The sequence below is a fragment of the Syngnathus scovelli genome, chromosome 10 (genome assembly GCF_024217435.2).
Source record: "Syngnathus scovelli strain Florida chromosome 10, RoL_Ssco_1.2, whole genome shotgun sequence".
Taxonomy (NCBI): Eukaryota; Metazoa; Chordata; class Actinopteri; order Syngnathiformes; family Syngnathidae; genus Syngnathus; species Syngnathus scovelli.
Window position 1 is genome coordinate 4989778 of NC_090856.1, and position 24639 is coordinate 5014416.

General features: G+C 43.4%; 2 protein-coding genes and 1 long non-coding RNA gene across 3 annotated transcripts in view; 1 reads left to right on the forward strand and 2 right to left on the reverse strand.

The window, feature by feature from the left end:
* The window catches only part of unc13a (unc-13 homolog A (C. elegans)), a 23392-nt gene extending 2949 nt beyond the window's left edge, over nt 1-20443 (reverse strand). The window contains exons 1-41 of the mRNA XM_068652120.1: nt 20122-20443; nt 17780-17809; nt 17596-17695; nt 16134-16251; nt 15931-16054; nt 15780-15850; nt 15608-15662; nt 15261-15290; nt 14993-15188; nt 13945-14058; nt 12188-13003; nt 12023-12116; nt 11545-11591; nt 11382-11460; nt 10899-10973; nt 10479-10698; nt 10070-10297; nt 9859-10000; nt 9607-9776; nt 9425-9540; nt 8719-8882; nt 8490-8643; nt 8343-8411; nt 8041-8130; nt 7847-7981; nt 7425-7558; nt 7261-7346; nt 6946-7072; nt 6770-6866; nt 6139-6282; nt 5950-6027; nt 5794-5871; nt 5621-5709; nt 5405-5551; nt 5209-5332; nt 2477-2533; nt 2268-2348; nt 1995-2142; nt 1447-1503; nt 342-434; nt 71-230 (exon numbers count right to left, since the gene is read on the reverse strand). Coding sequence (XP_068508221.1) covers nt 71-230; nt 342-434; nt 1447-1503; nt 1995-2142; nt 2268-2348; nt 2477-2533; nt 5209-5332; nt 5405-5551; nt 5621-5709; nt 5794-5871; nt 5950-6027; nt 6139-6282; nt 6770-6866; nt 6946-7072; nt 7261-7346; nt 7425-7558; nt 7847-7981; nt 8041-8130; nt 8343-8411; nt 8490-8643; nt 8719-8882; nt 9425-9540; nt 9607-9776; nt 9859-10000; nt 10070-10297; nt 10479-10698; nt 10899-10973; nt 11382-11460; nt 11545-11591; nt 12023-12116; nt 12188-13003; nt 13945-14058; nt 14993-15188; nt 15261-15290; nt 15608-15662; nt 15780-15850; nt 15931-16054; nt 16134-16251; nt 17596-17695; nt 17780-17809; nt 20122-20143 — 5159 coding nt within the window. The 5' untranslated portion in view covers nt 20144-20443. The remainder of the gene's footprint in view (nt 1-70; nt 231-341; nt 435-1446; nt 1504-1994; nt 2143-2267; nt 2349-2476; nt 2534-5208; nt 5333-5404; nt 5552-5620; nt 5710-5793; nt 5872-5949; nt 6028-6138; nt 6283-6769; nt 6867-6945; nt 7073-7260; nt 7347-7424; nt 7559-7846; nt 7982-8040; nt 8131-8342; nt 8412-8489; nt 8644-8718; nt 8883-9424; nt 9541-9606; nt 9777-9858; nt 10001-10069; nt 10298-10478; nt 10699-10898; nt 10974-11381; nt 11461-11544; nt 11592-12022; nt 12117-12187; nt 13004-13944; nt 14059-14992; nt 15189-15260; nt 15291-15607; nt 15663-15779; nt 15851-15930; nt 16055-16133; nt 16252-17595; nt 17696-17779; nt 17810-20121) is intronic.
* LOC125966412 (uncharacterized) lies at nt 20203-23651 on the forward strand. Its single transcript, XR_007480329.2, has 2 exons — nt 20203-20345; nt 20432-23651. It is a non-coding gene; the product is annotated as an uncharacterized lncRNA (long non-coding RNA).
* hmg20b (high mobility group 20B) lies at nt 21121-24419 on the reverse strand. The gene is made up of 9 exons (XM_049716891.2): nt 24273-24419; nt 23899-24046; nt 23138-23338; nt 22764-22884; nt 22632-22678; nt 22370-22436; nt 22013-22228; nt 21781-21913; nt 21121-21525 (listed from the first exon to the last, which is right to left on the reverse strand). The coding sequence occupies exons 2-9, from the start codon at nt 23977-23979 to the stop codon at nt 21513-21515; spliced, it is 879 nt and encodes a 292-aa protein (XP_049572848.1). The 5' UTR covers nt 23980-24046; nt 24273-24419; the 3' UTR covers nt 21121-21512.
* Between the last annotated feature and the right edge of the window lie 220 nt (nt 24420-24639).

The window sequence follows — 24639 nt, forward strand, 5'->3', positions numbered from 1 at the left end:
AGGAAAGAAAAATAAAATATTACGAGATCATCGTCGTAATCCTCTGAGACCAAAACGTTAGAAGACTCACAAAGTGAAGGTCTCGTTGTATTTGGGCGCCCAGCTGTTGTTCTTGGACTTGGTGGCGTACTTGCGCTTCTTGTCGCTGAGGTGCGGGCCGATGATGAACACCTCCACGAACGGACGGAATATTCCCTGCGTCTGCCACCTCAGGTCGTTAGCGGCCACCACTGTCACGGCAGAAGGAGACTTCAATCAATTCACACATATAAGGCCATCTCCATGACGACCAGTCTCACTTTTGTCCATGCTCAGAAGACCTTGGAAGGAGAAAAGAATACCTTTCACAGTGACTTTGTGCTCGCCGGTGTTGGGGTGAGTGAAGATCTCCACGTGGATGGACACCTCCCCCACGGCATCGTCCACACCGGAGCCTGGCGGGATGGACACTCAGTAAATATCTGCGTCTTCCTAGCACAAGGTGCCCTGACTTTTGCTTTGAGTCTTCTCCTCCAAGGCTCAAGAGCAGAACTAAAAGTGAAGACCATTTCTATAGTGGGTGATTAGAAATGGACTGAGCATGTTAGAGGAGGACTTTAAGCAGAGTGATGTGCTGAGGTGCAAGTTTGGAGAAGATAAAGCTGCTATGAGTGGGCCCGCCGTGGTGGCAAGGTGTTCCATATTTTCGTCGTCTCAGAAAATCAATTTGCACTGGCGCCCACTCATAGATGCAAGGTGTGCGTTAGGATGCACCAAAAGGTAACGCATTGTCTACTCGTGCCATGCAGTCAACTGAGGTAGAATTCCAGAAGGATATGGCGACAGATGGATATTAATTTGCAATGTTTTAATTAGTGTCTTCACTCTGTCAACGGCAGCAGCCTGCACGTCTTTTTTTTTTTCAGCCGGCCGCCCACTAAACAAGGTGTCGGTGGGAGTTAGACGGCAGAGTGTTCCTGGCACGAAAACCCGGCGCTCGGCTCTCGTCGACTCTCCGGGAAGGATTATTGGATCGGCGCTCTCGTTGCCAACTTCCAACAAGACCAAAGAGAACAGCAGGGGTCCATCTGGACTGCTTTCCTCACATAAGAGATCACAAAGAAACTTTTCTGGCTAAAAGTCATGATTTAACGATGACATCATGCTGCGTCAGATCTCCTCCATACTAACGATGCATCGCTATTATCGTCTGATGTCCGCAACTCATGCTTCATCGTGTGCTCATACATACCGAGTGGGTATGTATAAAGTGCAGCTTCATCAATACAGACATCACATGCATAAAAGTTCTCAACGCTCGAAAGGACGATGGAAAGGCCGACGTGGGAAAAGAGAGGCGGGGAAGTATATTCAGTCGATGCAGAGTTTGGGGATACATGGAGGTGCAAGGGGAAGTTGGGCGCTTTCTGGTAGTCCTGCGTGTCTCAAAACTTTTGAGCAACGTACCCCTCTCTGGGTAAACATCCTCACTAGCGGTGAAGCGCACCCCCTTGCCGCCGAACACTGGCCGACAGATGGGGAGGGTGTGCACAGAGAAAGGAGAAAAAGAACATTAAAAACAGAGGAAAATAATACTCGCTGGCCCACTGAGGCAAATTTGAAATGGGATTGGTTGAAAACACAAGTTATGTAGGCCGATACGAGGGATCACGAAGGTCCTGTGGAGGTGAGAAAAACATGGCAGCAAGAGACTTGTCACGTCTCGTCCCCAGCCGTTCCACTATGTGTCGTCATGGTTTAAAAAAATAAAAATGGTGGCTGAGCGGGTGAACAAGAAGGAGGATGGATATTTGTTCTTTTCATTCCAAACAGCGGTTGAGCTCCATAAAAAAAAAAAAAAAAAATCCTCTCTGGCTTCCCGAAGGCAGTGGAGGCTACCAGGAGTGTATTTTTAGACTACAGAGTGCTACATTTGGGAAAACACTAGAACGGCTCTTCATAAAGTGACGCTGGAGCCACAGAGGCAAAAAAAAAAAAAAGGCATATCAGGTTACCTTGTGCATTCTGTGATTGGACGAAGGTCTTAATGAGTTTGTCTGTGGCCTGCGTGTAGAGGGACAGGGCGTAGTGAAGCGACAGAAGGTCAGGGCTCTTCTCCAGGAACGTCTTCTTTAGACCGACGCCACCGGCGTGGAAGTATTGCTGACAAACACAAAAGTCGGGCGGTCAGTTTTGATTTCTGGCATTTGAAAAATGTTAAGATAGCAACATCTCATATTTTGGAATTGAGTTGATTTTAATAGCCATTTTGAACTTTGCAGTCCTACCTTGATGGTGTCCAGGGCCAGTTCTATGACTGCACACTGCTTGGGCGTGAGAGCTTTGGCTTCTTCGCGAACCATGTGCTCCTGAGAGAGAGAAAGAAAAAAAAAGACAATAAGCTTTTACTCCTACGGCATAAACAAAGATGCATCTTAGTTAAAACATTTGATTTTCTGAATCCCATGAGCATCATGTTTGCTTTTCTTGGCAGTACCTTCAGCTTGGACAGTTGACCCAGCTCCTTGGCAGCGTTAAAGATGAGCTGAGTACCCTGCAAGAAGAAACAGAAAAAAGAAAAATGATAGGAAAGATTATTGCAATGATCTAAAAGTGATTAAAAGCAAAATAGCAGGAAGCATTACACAGAAGACAACGACATACATAAACACCTCTAGACAAAATGTTTTCCGTTATGTTCCAAAGCTGCACACATATACATCCACAAACAGTGAATACGGACACACACAAATAGTGTAACAATAGAGTGGCGCATATTTAGCGAAAATCCATCGTCATTCTGCAAAATGACTAAATTGCTATTTGCACTTCGATGTGCAGTTTGGACAAGTGTTCTGATTTTGCCTTTATAGACCAACACTCAAATCACCAGGCCACACACAAAAAAAAAAAATTCTAGAAATTTTAGGTTAACAATTGTATTTTTTCAGGAATTTCCAGATGTTGTATCAGAAGAATTTATTGAGCCAAAATTAAACTGGGTAAGCTAAACTGATGTGTACCACATCAATGTGTTATTTAAAATTTTTATTAACAAATTAAATTTAAATTAAATGAATTATTATTATTTTCTAATCCAATTATTATTATTTTCTAATCCAAGGGTGTAAAAAAAAAAAAAAACTCAGTCATTGTCCAAATATTTTTGTGCCTAACTGTATGTACTAAATGGTTTTGCAGGCAGAGAAATGTATGACACATAAAGAAGTCTATATTTCCACGACTGTGGGGAGCTGGGGGAGAGAGACAAAGACACAAAAAGAAGACATGGAGGAGGAAAGAGAGAGACCGAGACAAGACATTTATCTGAAGGGGTTTAGTCCTTACGTCGCTGTGAGAAGCGCTCTTCAGCCTCCCCTGGAAAGAGAGCACGTGGTTAATACATGGGAACACTCGCCACTTGCTGCACTCATGTCGGGACATTGTCATTGGCATCTCTTTGAGTGGCCATCTTGAATGTAATTCTTCAAACCAAAAATCAACCTGGCTTTAAAAACGGATCATTTACAATCAACCCGGTGAACGACAAGAACATGAGCAAACCAGGAGAGACGGACATGAAAGGTCCGCAGAGAGACAAACAGCACAGGATAGCGTCGTACAAATTCACTGGCGGAAGACTGAAGTGTTGAAAGAGATCAGATGCAAGCAACAAACCCACAGTGGGGGATTTTTAAGGAGGGGAAACAGGTGAGAAAGGAGTGAAAGGTCATCCGAGGGATCATCGCTTTTGGGGTCCCAGTGCATGAGAAGAAACAAGGCAACAGGTGAGGAGGGCCACTTCTTGGTTGACGGGCAGATTCGGGAAGAGGAGAGCAAAGGAGAACATTGATTGGTGGAGATTTTTTTTTTTAGGGACTGGGGGCCTGAAATGCACCATGCGTCTGTCTTCTCAAAAGACAAAGTTGAAGGACACAAGAGGAGGAGAAGAACAGTGTTAATTTTTCTTGGATTTAAATGAATTAATTTAAATAAATGATGACTTAATTTAGATTTTCATTATATCTCCCCACCCCCCAAAAAAAATTCTACATAATAATAAAAAATCTGTCCTACGTGAATAGCTATTTAAAAAGTGTAAAAACATTATTAAAGCTACTTTTAAAATAACATAAAAAAAAACCTCTTGTCATAATTATGATCTAATTTCCATATCAACCTTTTTTTTAAATTTAATTAACACTGCAAAAGAAGACGCGAGAAAGGCCGGTGAGACGGTGAGATGCAGGGTGAATATAAAAAAAAAAAAAAACAACAACAGGGGGAAATCGCAGCCACATATAGCAAGAAGAAACCAACCAATCACCGTAGACGGACAGACACACACACACACACACACGCAGGAGTGCTGTACTTACAATCATCTGTGGAAGGAGAGCAGTGGGAGCAGGATGTAATAATAGTCACAACAACCAGAAAGAAGGGTCAGTCAAGCTGCAAAGAGCCCCACATCCATCACAAAAAAAAAAATACCAACGCAAGTCCTGGAGGGGACCAATTGACTCATCTGGATTAAAAACCAGCAATTAAATACAGGAAAAATTGACTTCTTTGTAACCAATTTTTTCTTATTGTGATATGAGGCTCTTCAAATGATAACCAAACACAAATAGAGCACATATATATAAAATAAAACAAAACAACAGGCTGCTTTCCAAAATGCACCTTGCTTTTTTTTTTTTTTTTTTGCACATTCTAAGTCGAGGCTGACATAGTGGAGAGCAGGCCTGAGCTGGTATGCAAATGATATGATGCACTCCTTTTGTGTGGAATGTAGAATAATATAATGTGTGTGTGCGTGGGGGGGTAGAGGGGGTTGTTGTCCTACATGGTTTGTTTGTCAGAGTCTTGAATTGCAGCACACTCAAGGTTGTTCTTTCGTTCCACACATTCCACCCACATCTTTGTTTCTTGTCGTGCCAACATAACGGCTGAAGTATGTGTGTGTGTGAAAGCAGACATTTTCTTTCCTTTATTCGTGTCGCTTATCGGTATAAACGACACGTATGGAGAATGGGTGAATTTTTTTTACCGTATACGTCCATCTAGCTTATCTTCTGCAAAAGAATAAAATGTCCCCGCATGCTTAAAATTACATTTAACACACCTCCAAAAAAGCTTAAAATATCTAAAAAATTCCGTACGTATTATAATGTGGGTATCTGCTGGTGCATGCCCGAGTGACTTATGCATTCCTCACGCACTCACCGTTTGATCGGTGAGCGGCGGCAGAACAATCGTCTTCTCCATGGTGTTCATCACCAGCTTCCACAGCTCCTTCAGGACGCGCTTCAACACCGTCTTCTCGCAGATTTTGGCAAACAGAGTCAGGCTGGGGGAGACGGAATATGTTGATGAAAAATTGACAGGAGATAAAGAAACTAAAAATAGATGATTGACTTACTTGCTGTCCAGGAACTCCATGATGGGTTGCAGGACGTTGTCGGCATCTTGGGCCACGCTGCTGGCATTGCCGACATTTGACGTTCCTTTTACCTGCGCTAAGATGTCGCCCATCTGCTTCACGTTCTCCTCAATGTGAGGCTGGAAACTGTTTTAAAAAGTCATGAAATGAAACGAGGGCGATGCAGAGCGCACGCAAGAATGCGAGTCTCAGTACCTGACGGAGAAGACTCGACTGAGGTCATCCATGACATTGTTGAGTTTAACTTGCAAGTCCTTCAGGATGTCGCTGGCCTCGATACAAAGCTGAACATGCAGAAAGAGCCGTCAATCACATTTTATCTTGACCAGTCAAATTAGTTGGCTTGAATGAAAATGAGAAGGACTCACATCTTTTCCACCCATGGCCTCAAACATCTTCTCCAGCTGCACTCTCAACTGTTGGATGTTGTTGATAAGGATGCAGGGCTAAACGAGATCAAATTAATGACTGAATTAAGAACGTACAGTCGTTTGGTTTCTTGCAGTGTGTCTTTGTCCTCTTACCACTTTCTCCATAGTGACGTAGTTGGCAAACAATTTCGAGATGATGTCAGCGTATGATAAAAGTACATTGCTGATCGTCTGAAAAAGGACACAAAAAAAACATTGACCCTGGTGTACCTCAAGGCTCCATTCTAGGGCATTTTTAAGACAGAAATGTCTTTTTTTATCATTTAATTATGCATGACTGACCTTTGCAAATCGTTTCATGTAATGTCCAACGATTTGCGGATCCGGACACTCTAATTTCCTGATGATCTCAAAACTTTGGTTGAGCTGGGAAAATACGTCCACGACAGAACAGGAGAACAACGCATGCTCTGATGTGACCTGGAACTGTGGGACAGAAAAGACAAAAGAATTTGTGGAATCAAACATCAAGAGTAGCTCTATGACAAAAAAAAAATAATATATCAGGTTGTGAGTTGAAAAAGTTAGTAAAACCCAGTTCTGTACTCGGAAATGCTACCATCTGTATTTCTGATATCACAACTGGCAGTTGTTTCATGTCTATTTCTAAACATTGAAGTGCTCAGGTGTCCCTCCAGGGAGTCTCAGTAATGAGGTAAGGACAGTTTTCCCGCTGCGAAATCTCCGAAATCCAGAGGAAGCTCCTTCAACCAACTCTCACCGAGCTATTTGAAGCTTGCAAGGACATTGAACATTGCCGTGTCCGTCTTATTAATGCCAAGGAGTCTTTGAAAAAGGAGATGGAGGGAAAGCGCGAGAGGAGGAAAGTGATAGCTTTGAGTAAGATTACAGTTATTCCGCCTGAACAACAACAGCTCAGCGATTTTCTGGGGGACTTTGAAAAAATGTTTACCCCGTCTTTCTTGTCTCTCTCCAAAGCGCCGTGGAGGAAGTCGCGAGAAACTTCCTCGTTTTCATCCAGCCATTGGATCACAAAAGGCTCAAACCACCTATAGGGAGCGATATGTAACATTTGAATATTTATGGCAAATTTTTTTGATTTGATTTACACTGCAGGCTACAACTCACGCAGGATACTCGGGAACTCTGCTCTTGAAGAAAGGCAAGTCTTTGCAATATTCGTTGTAAAGCCACTTGACCTTGAAGTGCAGGTTCATGTAATCGGCACTCTTGCACAAGCGGTTTTTCTCGTGTTCTGAGAAGAGAAGAAAAGCTAGCTTAGCTATTTTAATGATATGAGTCATAATATAAATATTGCAATTGCGTTTGGTTGGTATTCTCTGAAACTAATTATTTTTGAATTGCATGTATATAAATGATGGTCATTAGTGCTTTAATACTGTTGATTATTCCAAGGAGTGGAAGCTCACTGTGTCGACTCACCCTCCATTGCATATTTCATGTCCTGAGCAAACAAGTTCCACATCACTTCAGCGCTGATTTTACCCACATTGAGCTCCTGAGGGAATCTGGGTAGGAAAACAAGAGAAGAAAATGAGGGGAAAGAAAAATAACAGATGGCCATAGAGAATTGGGTAAAGACAAACTGGTTGAGGCAGGGTGTGTAGGAGTTCTTGTCTTCCTCGATGATGGAGACAATGAGGGTGATGAGTTTGGACCAGAAGTCGAGGTTCTTGATGCTAGGTCCTTGTTCCTCTGGAGGTACTGCACCCTGCTTAGCCTGGATGAAGGGAAATAATTTTAGACACTGGAAACAAGAGTGAAAATAAAATATTATTATGGAGAACAGCAGGCAGCTGCATGTGATCTAATGGAAGTATACTGTAGATGTGGTGAAGCAGCATGTGGCTCAATGTTATTTTTGTTCTTCTTGTTATTGGGAGAGTATCAAATTTAATTATTCCCATGTTGTCAAGATGAGACTATAAAAACCATCTGCCCTGTTTTGCGAGAAGGCCCCAAAGCAGCCATAAATTGGTTATTTTTAGTCCATCGCTGATTTGCTTACCGGGTCTGTTTGGTACTCGCGGCTGTAGAGCTCATGGCAGTTGTTAAAGATGTATTCGTAAGTGGAGTTGAGACAGGCTTTGACGCAGTCTTTTACCACCTGGCTCGCTCTGGGTGGAGACTGAAGCTCTTGGACCTGATTAACGGAGATCTGTTTTAGTCCACGAATAGGGAGGACAGAGGGAAAATCGAGACCTTCATCCTGAAGAAGGTGATACTGGTGAGGAGGTCCACCGTGGACTTGAGATCCTGCAGCCTCTCGGGACTGCTCGCTGGGAAGTTGTTCTGCAGGAATTGCATTGACAAGTGTAAACTGGTGGATTAGTTAATGATATAAACATACGCTTAGCTTGATGCTAACGAACAACTGGGCTAACAAATAGCAACAGTGTCACAGTAAGTAAGTAACAGACCGTTGAACACAAAAACTGAAGCAACACATGTAGACAAACAATTTTCTTTAACTTCTATCAAAAACAACTAATGAACTCTCTTACTCGATACATGGACAGGTCGATCCTCAAGGAATTGTGAAGCTGATCGAGAAGTTTGACGAATCGTTCTTTCTGTGAAAAGCACAGACGGGTACTTAAAACAAAGATCCTTTGATGAAACGGTGGTTGCATTTGTGTACCGCTGCTCACCCCAAAGTTGGATGCTGCAAAGCGGTCTGAGGCAGAGACGTTGTTAGCAGCCTGGGTGGTGTGAGCGTAGTAGGCATTGATGTTGGCCAGCAGGGTGCTCATCACCGCAGGCACCCCCGGGCACATGTACTTTGATGATAAGCAGGCAAAGTGACTGCAAAAAATGGTGCATTTTGAAACCACTTTTTTTTGTGTACATTTTAAAGTAAGATTATGGACGAGAACATACGTCATGGCTTGGTAGATGGACTCCACTCCGTAACGCATGGCAAACTCATCCACTATCTCCTGAGGTGTCTCCTCAAAGTAAACTTTCCACGCGTCATCTCCTTTGGCGTCAGGGATCTTTACCACACCCGTGTTCTGGATGTCAGTGACAAAGTGGAAAAGGTTCTGGAGGAAGAGAAATAAAACAGATTGAGAGAAGCTTTTCAATTCCTCTTTCAAAATTCCCGCTCCAAATGATAATCAATGTTTGTGTTTGTAATGATCGATTCATTTAGTTTACGAGGCTCCATTAGGAGGCAAAACACAGTGACTACAAAGCCATAAAGTGTTATGCACAAATCACAGTGCGCTTTACGGCCATTTTGGCTGTTTATAATTCAGCTAATATGCTCCACTACGTAATAAATCCATTCCGGGCTGCAAACGCTCTACAATCAATCAGCCGGGTTTTCCGTAAAGAGAAAGAATGCAAATCTTTGAGGTCCAACCTGTCAGACGTGCACTTTATCTCACTGGAGTAAAGAAATATCTCAAGTTAAGTGCATTTAGCAGAGGATCCATCACAGTACTAATCATTATTGAAGAAGAAGGTCTCATTCTGAGACACTGCTAGCATATCATTATCCATCCATTTCCTATATTGCTCCTCCTGCTGAGTCAGTACAAATATTTTAAAACATATGTCAAACAAAAAAATCAACACTTACTTCATGCAAACAGGTGTACTGAACGTGATAAGGAGCGACCGTCTCCTCGCCCTTAATCTCCACATTGATGTGCATACGGATCGCCCCGGACACGGCCGATTTGTCCGTGCGCTTGTCTGAGAAGACAGAAACGCATTAAAATGAAGTCAGTTGAAACTCCCGGAGTGCATCACAAAGCTCACCCAGGTTGTACCACACGTCCATCTCTCCGCTCAGAGTGCGGACCTCGATGATGGTTTGCCCGAGGAAGTCGTCCGACTCTCGTTTGAACTTCTGCTTCACGCGGGATTTGATGTCGTCGTCCTCGTCCCAGACTCGCACCTTGATGCGGTCGGAGGAGTTGTGGCATTCACTTAAGGGACACAGGAGGGATTAGAAAAAATGAGATCTTGAATTCCAGATACTATACACTGGAAAAAAAAATTCACACTCACAAATTGAAGGTCTCCTCCCAGACAGGATTGAGGTTGCCGTAGATGGTTTTGGTCCTCTTTTTGGTTTTTCCCACCTGGACTGTGACGTAGGGATCACTGGAGCCGGTTTTATCCTTTGCTTGTAAACCTTGCGCACATAAGACTAGGAGAAGAACACAAGTCAAGCGAGCACGTTGTGTGAAGGTAATGATCAACCTCAAGACCAACTCACCCGTGATGCTGATCTTGGCCGACCATTTGGATGTACCGTCGAGCACGCTTTGTTTGATCTGCTTCATCTGGGTGCCGTGCGTGGCCTTGGGGACGGTGAAGACCTCTTGGATGAGTTCAAAAATCTCCGGTTTGTTCCTCTCGCGGATTTTCATGCGGTCTTTGAGGACCATGATAATGTTTTGAGTGCGGTCCTCTGCGCCGTGTTTCGAGCTCTTCTCGGCCGCTCCTAGACGACGGTTAATAAAAATGAAACATTTAAGAGCAGTGGATGACAGTAGAAGATGAATATCTTTTCACAGAAGAAAAAGAATGAAAAATAAAACGTGATAGGTTGAAGGAGACACTATAGCAGCATTAATTCACACGATTGTCATGAATATTTAACAATCGAGGGCATAAGGTCTTACTTTGCAGACAGTCGGCGTTGAGGAGATCTTGGCACTTCTCGTGACATTTGACGCCGCACTCAGTGCAGCGCATGCCCTGACGAGCGATACCCCAAAGCAGACCCTCACACTCGTAGCAGTAAGTGGGCGTGGTGGCGGTCCACACCTCGAAATTGTGTGGGGTGGTACAGGAGATGGGATAGATGAGAGCTTGCAGGGTCTTCTTGTAGACGTGACTCTTCTGTAATTGGATAGGGGATACACCATGGCGGCGTTACGAGTACCCTTTTTTTTTAAAATACATATGAGATGGGAATGAATTGAATGTCACTAATTAATTGGCAATAACAAAAATGAAATGAAATGCATCTATATATAAAAATATTTAAATAGCAAAACTGATTTGAAAGAAAAAAAATGTATTTTGAATGTTTTACTGACCAGCTCTTCATTATGCAAGGTGCTGGATGTCAAGGCTGAGGTGATACCGGCCTTCCTGGAGTTCTGGACCAATGACTGATTGGCAGGAGAGGAAGTTGATTATTAATCAAGTACTGCATATATATGTAAATAAAGATTTTGTTACTCACCATAGCCTGCGACATTCGTGTGATGGCGGGGATAAAAAGAAGAGAATAAGAATGTTACGGATACAACAAGATTGTATAATATTAATTTTGTTTTTGTGGCTGTGAGGACAAGTCTTAACATGTCTTGACAAATCTACTTGATTATTTTTTTTTACTAGGACATGGTGAAAAATGGTGGATGTCCATCTCCACTTTAACGCGATGCCTCACTCAAGGAGGGACTGGAAAAGGCATAAGACGCATGGTAGATGGAATACGATAAGGCGACGCACGGCCTGTTTCCCGAAGCTGAGTAATAGATGGACAGTGGAGAATTTAAAGTGATTAAACCCACCAGATCTCTGACCAGAGGCATCGCTTTCCTCTTCCTGAGGTCTGGCATGCTGTCGATACTATAAAGAGCACCGCCCATCCTGAGGAGAAAAAACACGCACATATATCACGGATGACAACTTACTCAGCTGCAGATGTTATACATCATGATCGCTAAAACGTACCCCGCTGATAACAGCAGAGAGGCGATGCCGACGCTCTCTCCTCGGGCCTGAGGAGAACACAAAATGTTAAATGGCGAGTATAGAACCCGCCGTTAAAGCAATTGCTAAAATAATAACATCAAAACTAAATTCATTTTTTATTGTTGTCCCTCCCTAGCAAATAATCATCAAGGTGCACGAGATAAATTAAAATAAATGATGTGGATTAACACACAACACCCACCTGAGAAACTGCTCCAGCCAGAGGAGAATGGACAACATGCAAATCGCTATGAGTGTGGCAAACCACTGAAAAGAAAACAATGAAATGGCAAAACAAGGCTCGGGGTAAACAGAGACTACTGAATAAAACACAAGACGATATAATAATTAAAAAAAAAAATAGGAGAAATACTGGAATGTTCCACAAAAGCATAAAAAACATGCAGGAACTGATGCAACAATTAAAAGACACGACAAACATATGGTGAAGGTGTACCTCTTGTAATTGCAATCGGACTCTACTGAACAATCGGAGCCAGTTGGCTTTGGCTCTGGCAGGACCCGGTTCCATGAGTTCCCTTTTTGGGAAGCTGGAGATGAGGTTGAAGATGCAGTTATCCAGGCCCGTCACACAGCCTCGCTTTGAACTCACAGAACTCACCTGGGGACAGGAGGCTCCTCTGTTTTCTCCTCAGGGGGCGGGGGGATGATCTCCTCATCCGGAAATTGTTCTGGTGGTGATGGCAGCTCCTCAAGAGGCACCTCGGGTGTTGGCTCAGGTTCCTGGATCTTGGTATCAGATTCTGGAATATGTGATATAGTGGTGGTGGTGGTGGTGGTGGTATTGATGGTAGTGGTGGTGATGAAGAAGTCTTGCTGGCCAGGTTCAAAGGGAACGTCGGTGAAGTCGGACGTGAAAGGGGTTGAAGTCTCATCTGGTTTGAGAGGAGGCAGGACCGGGGCGGTGCTTGAAGGTTGCAGTTGTTCAGGAGGCTGCTGCTGATGTAGAGATGTTTGCTTTTCTAGCGGAGGCCTGCTGGAGGACACGGCGTCAGATGGAGGAGCGAGAGTGGCAGCGGTGCTCGTGGGGGTGTAAGGCGGCTCCTGCTCCTCAGTGACAACCCCGTCCATGGGGTATATATCTTCCTCGTACGGCATCTCCTCCTCATCTTCATAGCTGTACCCCTCTCGCTCCTCGTACATCTCACCCTCCTCGTCACCATAGAGCGCTCCGTCTTCACCGCCGTCTTTAACGTAGCTTCCCTCGTCGCTGTAGACCTGCTGGTCATCCCCGTCCCATCCCGGGAAGTCCTCCTTGCCGTAACTGATAGACGAGTGGCAGGAATGGTACGAGTCGTTTTCGTCGTAGAACTCGGAGCCTCGTAAGCTCTCGCCGTCCTCGGGTATGAACTCCTCGCTGAGTTGGGAACTGCCTCGGCTCAGTTCGCCCGATGAGGCATAGCGGCTGTCTGTTGGACTGAAGGAGAAACACCAAGCTGTGATATCAATATTGAAGAACAGTAGAAGCTTTCCTGGACTTTTTAGAGCTTGACATGTTGGTTAGTGGGACATTTAAGGGGCTTGTGTTGAGGTTAAGACTGGAAAGGGTTCAAAGAAAAGCTATTAGTGGAGAGGAGTGACTTTCAACTAACCAGCAGGCTTGACAGTGGAGGTTGGAGGTGTTAGACTCATGACGCATCTACGGCCTTGTTCATATTGTAGCCAAATTCAATTTCTTACCCAAAGTCAGATCCTGCTGCTCTACTAATGTAATTTGTGAGCGAGAAAAATGGAGCCGTTGCACTGAACTACCTATTGCATTGTGATGTAGCCACGTGTCTGTCTGCGCCGTTGTGGGAGTGAACACAACTGACTGAAAGGATCTACATATGCAATGGATTTGCTGGAGTCCGATGCGTTCATAGTATATTTAAAAAAAAAAAAGCAAGATCTCCATTTGCAGATGATTTAAAGTTGTTCACTCCAAAGTGGACTAAAAAAAAAGATTCACAAAGATTTCTACCCCTACTAAAATGCAAGTCACATTCTTGGAGAGGTCTAACACAAACACAGCCGTTTGTGCATGGACACCCACTGCTGCTTCATTGTGCCGCCTCCATTGATTACCGTCATGTCGGTTCAATAATACACCATGTGGGATGCACTTAAGAGGAAGGTTATGTGAGGTCTCCAGGCTATGAGTGTGGATACAGTAGATGCAGGACCAGCATTATTAGTGTGTGTTTTTTTTTTCCTTTTTGGACATACAGTATACATCAAAATAGGGTAAGAGCGCATGCATGCAAGCACAGTGAGCGAGGAGGACGGGACAAGTCCACCACTGACGTCACAGCGAGACTGAGTCACAGGCTTGAGCGGGAAGAAGAGGACGAGATCAGAGGAGGTACAGAGACCCACCTATCGGACAGCCTACTGTCTAGAGAATACTGACGACTGGTACGCCGGCTCGACCCTGAGCCTGAGTCGATATCGCTGCACCCGTTGGTGGCCAAGTCTAAACTATCATAGGGTCTGGTAAGAGGAGTAGGGAAAGGGGAGGGGGGAGAGGTAGAGCTCAATTTAGGCAGAGAAACCACATCGGATTTATTAAAAAAGGGTCCTCGCACGCACACACAAAAGCAACCAGTATACAAGATACTTGTATAGACTGAAGCTAGCCTTATTCTCTGAGGGAGGAAGAGCACAGTGGGGAAAGCATGTACAACAAAGTGGAACAAAACATGGCCGCCAGGCACGAGTCGTCTTTGGGGCGAAACACTCGGAATCTTCAAAGTGACTTATTTATAAACGAATAGTCTCTGTTGTTTTTTTGTTTGTGGTTTGATACGTTAAAAAAAACAAGGCACCTGCGTTTCATCTCAACAAACACTCATTGGGCATTTTATTAGGTACACCAGGACAACCTAATATTTTGATTTTCAGAGTCATTGATTTAACATGTAAATATTCGTGACGTTAAACATTTTTCGCAAATGAGAAAGAATACATGCCTGTGAGTATTACTATATTAATTTTGTCTACATGTGTTGCACCACCATTTGTGTTCAAATCTATTTATGAGCCTATTTGTGGCATTTTGCCTTTTTTTTTGTTAGCATAAAGCTAAATCAACTCATCTAAAGCAAAGTCTTACATGCTTGTTATGAAGTAAGATGAGTTGAGTTCACTGCCACTATTCAGCAATCATTCTCAGATTCTTTATTTATTTATCTCCATGGTCACTGTGCAAGGAAATTAAAATTGCTTCATCTTATGTGGTACATTTACAAACCTAATCGCCGCTGTAGCCCTTGCATTAGATCTAATTAGATTGTGTGGGTGTACCTAATGAGTTGATTTTCTTTTTTGTATTAGCTCTTTCGATAATCTCCATGGCAACCCGAAGGACGCACGTGAGATTAATTTCCAGCAAACGGTGGAAATGATGATGAAAATGAAGCGCTACCTCATATCCCCGTGGTCATAGTCCATGTCATGGATTTCGTCATCATACTGTAGTCTGTAGTGCTGCTGCCTGATGGGATACTGGTGCATGGAGGCGTTGGGTTGAGACGTGGTGTAAAAGGGTGGGGGGATGCTGTTACTGGTCTCGCTGCGGTAGTCGCTGTCCCTGTCGTCCACGGCGCTATCCGGGTCGTCATCTGTAGGACGCACAAGATGATTATTAGTGGTGAGTCGGTGAAGATTTATGAGCGTAGATGCATCGGACTTACTTTGCTGATCTCCCCACAGACTCCAATTACCTGTAGATAACGGGATGGAAAAAGCAGAACTATCTGAATATGAAAATAGGAATGTCTGGAATAAATTGGAATGGGGGGGGGGGGGATTTGAGAGAGTTTGTAGCGTCTTCATGACATTTGCACATTTATAATGACCTTCTTCATTGTCACTTCAATTCACAGTCATACTACGTCTGCTGTCAGTTTGTCAGCCTTAAGCCTTAATAGCACCTCCCACCCAATTGCAACCTCTGGTCCAGTTCCTAAATGAGTCTGGGTAGGAGGCAGTTATGAAAAGCCGTGAGGGGTGAAGAAGTGCTTGGTCGCTTTATACTCACAGCACTGCGTGGATGGTGCCTGGAGAGGCCTCTCTTGCTCCTCTTGGTAGGCATACTAAAAAAAAAAATAAAAAAAAGAACATAGATAATGTAGTTTTAGTCAAAAGTTGAAAAACCGATTTTAGAATTAAATGAGAATTATAAAATGATAGGCACACGACAAATTTCTTACATCTCGGTCTCTCATGGCATTGAGTTGCTCGAGCTTCTTGGCCCAGTATCGTGCTTCTTCTTCTGGAATGTCTGCAGTGAATGGAACATTTGCAATCATACTCTTGACTTGACCTCAACAACAACACTTGATAACGAAAATGACAGCTAACCTAGTGGCAGTTCAAATCGTGTGTCCAGCAGCAATCTGTGAAAGGTCGGATCTTTGGTGCCGCAGATTTCATTTTCAGACATGATCACGTTGGAATCCAATGTCAGCCATTGACCCGGACCATCCTGGTGGTGAGCAAGAATTTTGTGTCCAGTTAGCATGTTTTAAATGTATATGAGGATGGAAAGGAAATATGCCGCATACCTCATTGGATTGCCGGATGCTACTCAGTGGAATCCATAAGGTGCCCACCATGGTGTCCCAGATTAAACCTTTATTCCAAACTTCTACTGCCAGGCCCAGGTCCAGCCGGTTTATCTCACTGTGGGTTAAAGAGGAGAAGGGTTCAAATAAATCTAAAACTATTATGTTTTAGATATGATACCAAACATCTTCCAGATCACAAGCAGGTAGTAGAAAAATAATCTTAGGCATTGAGTCACATGCTGCTTCACCCATGTGACTAGAAAAAAAAAAAACCCACACACGGTCTTTATATGAAAATGCATTTCCATTTCCTTGGAAGCCGAGGATATGATCTAGTAAATAGAGGCGTGTTCATAAAAGGAGGGGAAAAAAAACGAGAGGAAATGAGCGGGAAAGGGTGAGGCGGAGGACACAGTTGGGTGTTTACAGTGAAGGCGCTCGTTAGCTACTGTAAATCTCATTTACTCAGACTCCTTTGCATGTGATAGAATTTTCCGTATCCATCTCCCGCTTTTTGTTTTAGGTATAGTCGAAACGCACAAGGACACTTATGGAGTTCAAGTGAAATGATCTGGATAAATATTCAAATGAATTATTAGAATAAATGAATATAATGACATTCACTGGCCACAAACTTTGGGTAGAAACAGTTGAAGAAAAAAAAAAGACAACTGATTTTCATCATGACATCAAGAGTCTACAGTCTAGCAGATATTTGGACCTCAAGTATATCCAACAAGGTTAAGAACCACTGATCTATATTTTGTCTTTTGAGTTCCTTCAATAAACCCTGGTCCAAGCTGCATTTGGTCGCCCAGCTCCATTCCCTCTATGACACATAACTTGTGAGTTCATTCCCAAAATCTTCCAGCCATACTGACAAGTCACGACCGGCTAAGTCACAAAGGGAGAAGCCGCCCAGCGAGAGGAAACGCCTGTCGCCCACTTGTCTCGTTCTTCCAGTCATTACTCAAAGCTTGTGAGCACGGGGGAGCAGTTGATGACAGACACCACAAAGTCGCTCTGGGTCTGATGCTGCAAAAGCTCCACGGTGGAATCTCGTGCTGTGTATCGCATGCGCTGCTTATCCTTAATAAAGAATCCGCTGAGTGTATGTAAGATGAGGGGACTAAGTTATAAATGCCACAGCTGAGCCCGCCCGCTGAGGTGACATTTGTGTGAATGTGATCTATAGCACCTACACTTAATCTTCCCTATATCTGCCATCTGCTCTTAAAGTGCTCTATATTTTCCACCTCCGGAAATAACACCAGACAAATATGTGAACAAAAGAGCCACTGACAAAATGACACCTTTCTGCATGTTCCTGGTGCAAAAAAAAAAACTTGACATGATGATTGCCCCAAAGCAATTCAAACAGTTCATTATATGGCAGGTGGCAAGATGATGGTCGGTGATAACGATAAAGCTTCCCCCCAAAAAAAAAAAAGTGACTCACAACATAAAGTCCTGCTCCCAGCACGGCTGACTGCCGCGCACGGCGATGGTGGTGCTCTTGACATTCTGCACCTTCAGGGTCACGTAAGTGTTGAATTTTTCTGCGCAACAATAACATAGATTTAAATCCCAAACAATTATAGCATATGTGAAACCAGCCAGATGAATGAGAGTACAAATTTTACCTTGGGGTCCATCGAGCTTGGCTTTTTTCACTGCAGAAACACAAAATGAAATATTATATGATACAATCTGGAGTTCAACATTTTTTTTGCGGCAGGATTGCTTCAAAGGTCAAACTGATCTTGTGAGACTTCATCTTAGTGAGCTTCTAAAACAAACTCAACAGAACTTAAAATCTCTTTTACATGAATGAGAATTCGGAAGCTAGCAATTCTGACTTTTAAGTTTTACTTTTGTAAAATAATGAGCCACATGCTGCTTCACCAAAGACACAACACTGAGCAGCAGACCAACCCGCACGTCTGCATTCCAACTCTAGTGCATCCTCTTCGCTAATCACCTCCGCTGGCATCAGACGTTTTAAAGCCACAATGACGTCAAGGGTCCATTAACTATTCATGCCTTCCAGCAGCGAGGTCGTTATAAACTGTTCAGAAGTAAGGCATTAATATTCACAGCTCTGCTTGCCTTGATACCGCGTTGACATTCAAGACGAAGCTTTTTTTGGACATTGGCATGCTAGCATAACTGACCCTTGATCTTGGCAACTTCTAAACTTTTGAAAACAGTCGACCCCTGGACTCATTCAACTGATGGACATGATTATCTCGAGGGCCTTCTGGGTTGACACGACTATTTTAAGAAGTCGGTTCGGATTATGATGCTGCTCTGATGTCACCGCCTGGGAGAATGACTCACAATGAGGTTCTTTGTCTTGATATGTTGGGGCGTGTTACCAACAGCGGATGCCCTACCCTCATCTTAATGCTGTGATAGATAAATTGATTTAACTTGACACTTTGAAAATTCATCCACTGGATTATAAAAGTAATACGGTTCGTTTATTCCCAGGAAACCTCCTTGCTTGTGTCCCTTCCGTTGAAAACAGGCGATAAATGGCATGTCGGGCTGCCCCCTTGTCAACACTCCTCCTCAAATGCTGCTTCCTCACCCCCCCAGCGAGCCCTCCCCTCACCCTCTCCTACGAGCTCTCGCTGCCATGTGGCGAGCGTGCACGTGTGCACCCTTCCTCTGCCTTTCTCTCGTGCTCCATTAATCTCTGTGTGTGAGCTGGCACAGCGAGCTGCATCCCCAACTCTAAAAATAACCACTTCAGCGTGACAAGGTTGGGGGGGGGGGGATTTGAGGTGGGGGGCACTCATAGCTTGAAGGCATATAAGACTAAAGCAGCACTACCGGGGGAAGCAGAGAAGGGATGAGTGCAAAATGTGTTCCGCAGATTTCCATTGCGAGATCTCATTTTCTTCCAAAAAAGGAAATCTGGGGGAAATGAATGCAACCAGATGTAGGGCAACTGAAGCAGCGGGTACTTCATGAGATGGTCCACTTAAGATGTTACAGCCTGATCTGCACAATACATAGAATATACGCAATGCATATAATTTCTCTTCACGGGCCATAAGAAATGATGTGATGGGCCGGATGTGACCCCCAGGCCTTGGGTTTAACTCCTGTGGTTGCTAAAATTAAGTATGCTAGTATTATAAAAGACAAAGGAGACCAAAATGAGTGATTTAAAGTTAATTGAAGATTCCAAATTGACTTCAAAGTTTACAAAAAAATCTTTTTCATGTCCTTGTAGGCTAGTTAGAGTGTAGCCTCTGTGTCCACATTGAAATCTGCTTATTCAGCTCATGTGACAACACAATCCAACGTGTCAAGTCGTGATGTCACATCGCTGTCGGCGCATGTTTATCACCTTTTAAGCCGACCAACATAAAACACAATTTAGCTTCGCCTCGGGCGTACAACGGAGCGTCATAATGAGAACACAGGAGTACAGAGCGACCAGTTGGTTGCCATGACAACAAAAAGGACATCCTAAAGGGATCAGGCTGATATCTGGTGTGGAAAAGATGGAGGAATCTCATAAAGGTGAGGTGGAGCCTCTCCATACCTCCTTGGAGGCTATGGAGGACTCAAGACCACACCCCCCTTTCAGACCTTTAAATTTTTTGTAGACCTGCTGTGGATAGATTTTTTTTTTTTGGGGGGGGGCATAATTTGCATGTAATAAATCCATCCAATGTTTCATCTGCTTATCTTAAAAGTTTGTCCACTCCTGCTTGCTGAGCTGAGGTCTCACCAGGCGATTCGTGATGATCATTTGAACTCCCAAGATTTTGTTTGACTTTTGAGGTATGCAAGATCTTTCTCTGAATTGAACCACCAGAACACAGACTATGTACTGCCTGGAGTAACAAGAGCACGGGTTACATTTCATACTGTCCACAAATCAATGTTAGTCGTGTGTCCATGTTGGTCTTCAACACACGACTGACATGTTAACACATTGGAACGATATAACAAATGAGTGTCTTACCTCCAACACACAGCAAGGACATCTCTCGAGAGGGCTTTTATTGCGTCAACTCCTGGCCTCTTTGCTACTTTCCCAGTGACCGTCAAACGCCGCTCTCGAAGCGGCGAGGAAGATGTGACACGTCCGCCTAACAGCAGCAGCACCACCGCCACCACCACCAGCGCGGCCCGACGTGCGTCGCGACGCAACACATGAGTGGGAATTTCTTCACACTTTGCTTGACGGTGAGCGCCGAGGTCCTCCCGTCGATATTTAAAAGATGAAGAGGAGGTGTCCGCGCGTTAAAATGGTCTTCTGGTTTCCCTCTCAGCCATCTTTGTTGGGCTTTCAGAACCAGCGCTGAATAGACAGCTCCCCATCTAAAAGGTGACGTCACAGCATGAGGCGGGAGAGAAGGTACGTCATACTGTCAGCCCCGCCCATGGAATATTTCTACTACATTGTATGAACTGATCGATTGAAATCAGGGTTCTTGAAATTAAAAACCGGAGCCTTTTACCGTTTTATAATTCGATAGGGATACACATTTCACTTTTTGAAATTGACTTCATCGTATTGCGATGAATTAAATAAGACAAAAGAGGAAAATCATTTGCATGAAAACAAACAGACATACTGCTTATTTTACAACAAACAAGTTCCTGTTTGGCAACATTCATATTTCCACAACTTGTTTTGTTCCTCCCAGAAGACGAATTTTAAGTTACCTCTCAGAGGAGCAGCAACAGAGCAAGGGACGTGTGTGTGCAAGCCAACACTGCCATCTGCTGGAAGCCATGATTAATTACAACAAACCAAAATGGTGCCATTCCAATTCCTGTACAATCTAATTATATAGTGTTACAATGTGTACAATATATGTGTATTAAAAATAACAACAATAACATTGATGTTAAAGTTAATACCTTGCTAAATCTGATCCTTATCATCTTCATTTTTAATACACATCACATATTGGATCTTGATGACTCAATGAGTGAGTGATAAAGACAAGAGAAACAAGCTTGTTCACTTTATATTGGAAATAATTTCAGCACATTTTCAAACAGCATTTTGGAAAAAAAATACAATTAAAGTTCACACTAGATAGAAACTGATATGACGACTTATAGTTATGCTTAATAACACTGCCCACACAGATGATCCCAGCCACCAATGCAACATGGCATTACTTGTAAACTCCTCATTATAAACAAAGTAAACAGAGGGTACGCCTTTCAAAATAGTTTCCGCGCACTTTGGAGAACTCACACATTTGTGCAGAAGAGGGAGCGGTCCAAACTTCGACCGACGGAACTGCCCTTTCGATCCCTCGAGACGATTGCACCTGACAAATTGATCCGCCCGGTGCAGGAATGACTGAGGAGGCCGGAAGAGGTTGCGCAGCTGTTCTATAACTTCTCACTTGAAAATATAAAATGCGTTTTTGGAGAATATATCACATTTTGTGGGGCCCACATGGATATTAGTATTTTTGGAGGTGCTTTAATACAAATCTGGGTTTATGGCGTGCTTGTAGTGTAGCGCAGGTTAGCATTAGCTCCGGGTGGTTAAACAAACAACTCACTACAAATAAATTAAGTGGAAGTTAAGTTTGTGATGAATGCTTTTCTTTTTTTTTTTATGCACGTGTGTGGCAATGACAAAGCTGTATTCTACCTGTCCAGGTGAGAGAGGACATCGCTAAGCTGCGTAAGCAAGGCCCGGTGCTTTTGAGGGTTCCCTTCGAGCGCGCCGCTGAGACGACTGAGATACGAATCCAAGTTTCCGAAGGTCGCCGTCTCGCCCGTGCCTGTTTAAAGACACAGTGGAGGTTAATCTCTGGAAATTTTGTAGTAGTACGAAGTATTGAAAATTTTGAATCTTTAAAATTATACTTCATGCGGCAAACCTGGTAGCGGCACAGCAGCCAGACTGTTGACCAACGTGTGTTTAATGGCCAGCAAGTGCTGCTGAAGCGCCTGCGTGCGCTTCTCGTCCTGGTTAAGCTCCGCCTCCAGGCGCTCTTTGGCGTTGTACATGTCTTTGATGTGCCTCTGCAGCATGGCGTTCTGCTCCTCAAACTCGATGTTGGCTTTGCGAAGTCGACGCAACTCCGCCTCTCGAGCTGTGGTCCGGTTGAGAGAATGAACGATCATGCAACTTGCATATGGATTTGCAATGATTTGAAAATCATACAGATGCTGGATTTAATATCCGATTCCAGTATGGTGGCTAATATAAGAGATGTTTTACTTATTTGTGTTACCTTTGTTTTGATCAAGGAACTCCTCTGTGAAGATGGGGATGTCAAACCTGCTAGGGAGCTCGGATGTCTGACAAATCAAGAAAGACCTTTTACACACTTGACTGAAAATGAGGTTGGAGTTTGCAATTGAATCAACACTGAATGAAAATTTTAAATAACTCAAATATCAATGTAGATCTGTTTTGACACTCATAAATGTCTCAGTTTTCATCAGTGCAGTTGGATTGGACACAATTTAAATGATTCTCGGAGTGTCACGCACCTTTGGCAAGCCTGAACTGGCACTTATGATCACAGACGGATTATCCTCTGAAAGAGAGACGGTGTGCGAGTATAAGAGCGCATTTCACAACAAATTTGGTGCTTTGAAAAGTGGAGACAACAACATAGCCACCTTTCTTAATCCTTTTGTCTTGTATTTTCGTGCTGGTGATCTGATATGCCTCCGTCTGATGATATTCCTTCAATTCCTGGGCATACTGCATCTTCTCCCGCTCGGCCTCATCTAGGTAACGCTGGAAATTCACACTCAAGATGATCCCACATATGAAAGAAAACTGATGCCATTTTGCCACAAATTAAAATTTCCCTGGAGTCCTGATAAAATGTGAGAGATGTCGTTTTCTCACATGGGTAGTTTACAAAAGATTGACTTGGGTGGTGTAATCCCACACTTGATGGGTGGGCAGGCAGACCAGCGAGTATGTGTATACAAGCAATTAAAAAGTCAATATCCTCTTTAAGGGCTTTCAATTGATTGTGATTTACCTGTTTGTCATTAGGCGCTAATCGTGTCCATTCTGCTCCGAGCCTCTTGGTGATTTCCGGGAAAGGCAGGTCAGGATACCGGGCCCTCATCACTTCCCGCCGCTCATTCAAGAAGCGGACGTACCCAGTGACTGGCGCCTTGGGACCGTTGGGTAGCACTTTCTTTCTTTTCTTGCCCTTGGGCCATCCTCGCTTCTTAGGCTGCAGTGAAAGTAAGCAGTCACATTGGTATATAATAAGACTGGTCAACTAATTTTTGAATCAGAGATGCAAGCAAAAGTTTCTTCCTCTAGGACATCAGGTTTTAACAAAATACAAAAGTTTTTTTTTATAGCATCGCAAAAATCTGGAAAAAATCTACAAAAAAATAGGTGTAGAAAATAAATTTCTGATTTAAATTTGTCATACCACAGTGTAATACAACATACTGGAACCTCTAAAGGCCAATAAAATGCATCTGGATAATGTTCAATAATTTATTAAACAGCACCATTATGTTTTGGGTTTATATTTATGAACTTCTAGTTTTTTCCCCGTGTAAATATTTACTAAAGTTAGTATTTAACAACTCACCGAGCATAGGCTGGTGATGGGTTACGACACTACGTCGTAAACCGAGGACCCCTGTTATTGTCTGGTGGCGGCTGTTTTACCCAAGAATTAATTAATTTTAATACCATAATTCATATTAGGAAAATTGAAAAGAAAGAAGCCGGAAAGCAAACGTTGGAGGTTGTAGTGTATTAAAACAGAGCACCCACCTCCTCTTGAGGATGTTCTGTGGACTGTGAGGCTCGAGGCTGCTGCGGAGCATCATTCTGCTCCTGTTTGACGCCACCCATGATCCCCCTCAGTCCTGCTTAGAGCGTTAAATGAAGCAATTTCCGTCGGAATTATGCCAGGTTGTATCTGGGGGAAACAAGAGAGGAAATTCGAATAAAAAGAAAACGACAACGTCCCCCGCATTGACGCCACTTCTGGCTTGCTAAACAGCTTGCTAGCATCCAGTAGGGCTAATTGTGTAACAATATACAAGATGAACAAAAAAAAAAAAAAAACAGCAGACGGGGCGGGCGGGGAGAACAATTAGAAAAACAGCAGGCGTAGTAATTCGTATCTAAATGTAAGGACTTACAGGAAATGTGTCGTTGTATAAATCTCTTGTTTTAAATTATTACTCCGCATGGATAATAATTACTCTGCTCACCGGAAAAAAAAAACTCCTCTGTAAAACAGGAAACCAAAGGCAGGCTTGCACGTGATTGGTCTATTTATTTCATTCTGATTGGTCAATACAGTCACTCCCCATTGGTTAGTATGATCATTGGGCCTCTTCAAGGTATGTTGTTTCAAGTGAATCTCTGAAAAATAAAAACGCGAGTTACGACACCACGGATAATTTCCTTCGTAATAAATATTAATATCAGTCTCCGGTATGTGAATAGTCTGAGTGGGCTGTGGTTAATCTGAAGAAAATTTAGGAGCAGGAATAAAAACTGATT

Bases quoted from the DNA above. Each gene is read 5' to 3' on its own strand.
- hmg20b (XM_049716891.2), bottom strand. From the start codon at position 23,979: ATGGGTGGCGTCAAACAGGAGCAGAATGATGCTCCGCAGCAGCCTCGA. The intron at 23,339-23,898 runs GTGGGTGCTCTG...CTTTCACTGCAG, and splicing joins CAGAACATCCTCAAGAGGAG to CCTAAGAAGCGAGGATGGCC. The intron at 21,914-22,012 runs GTTTGCCGCATG...GTCTTTAAACAG, and splicing joins GGCTGCTGTGCCGCTACCAG to GCACGGGCGAGACGGCGACC.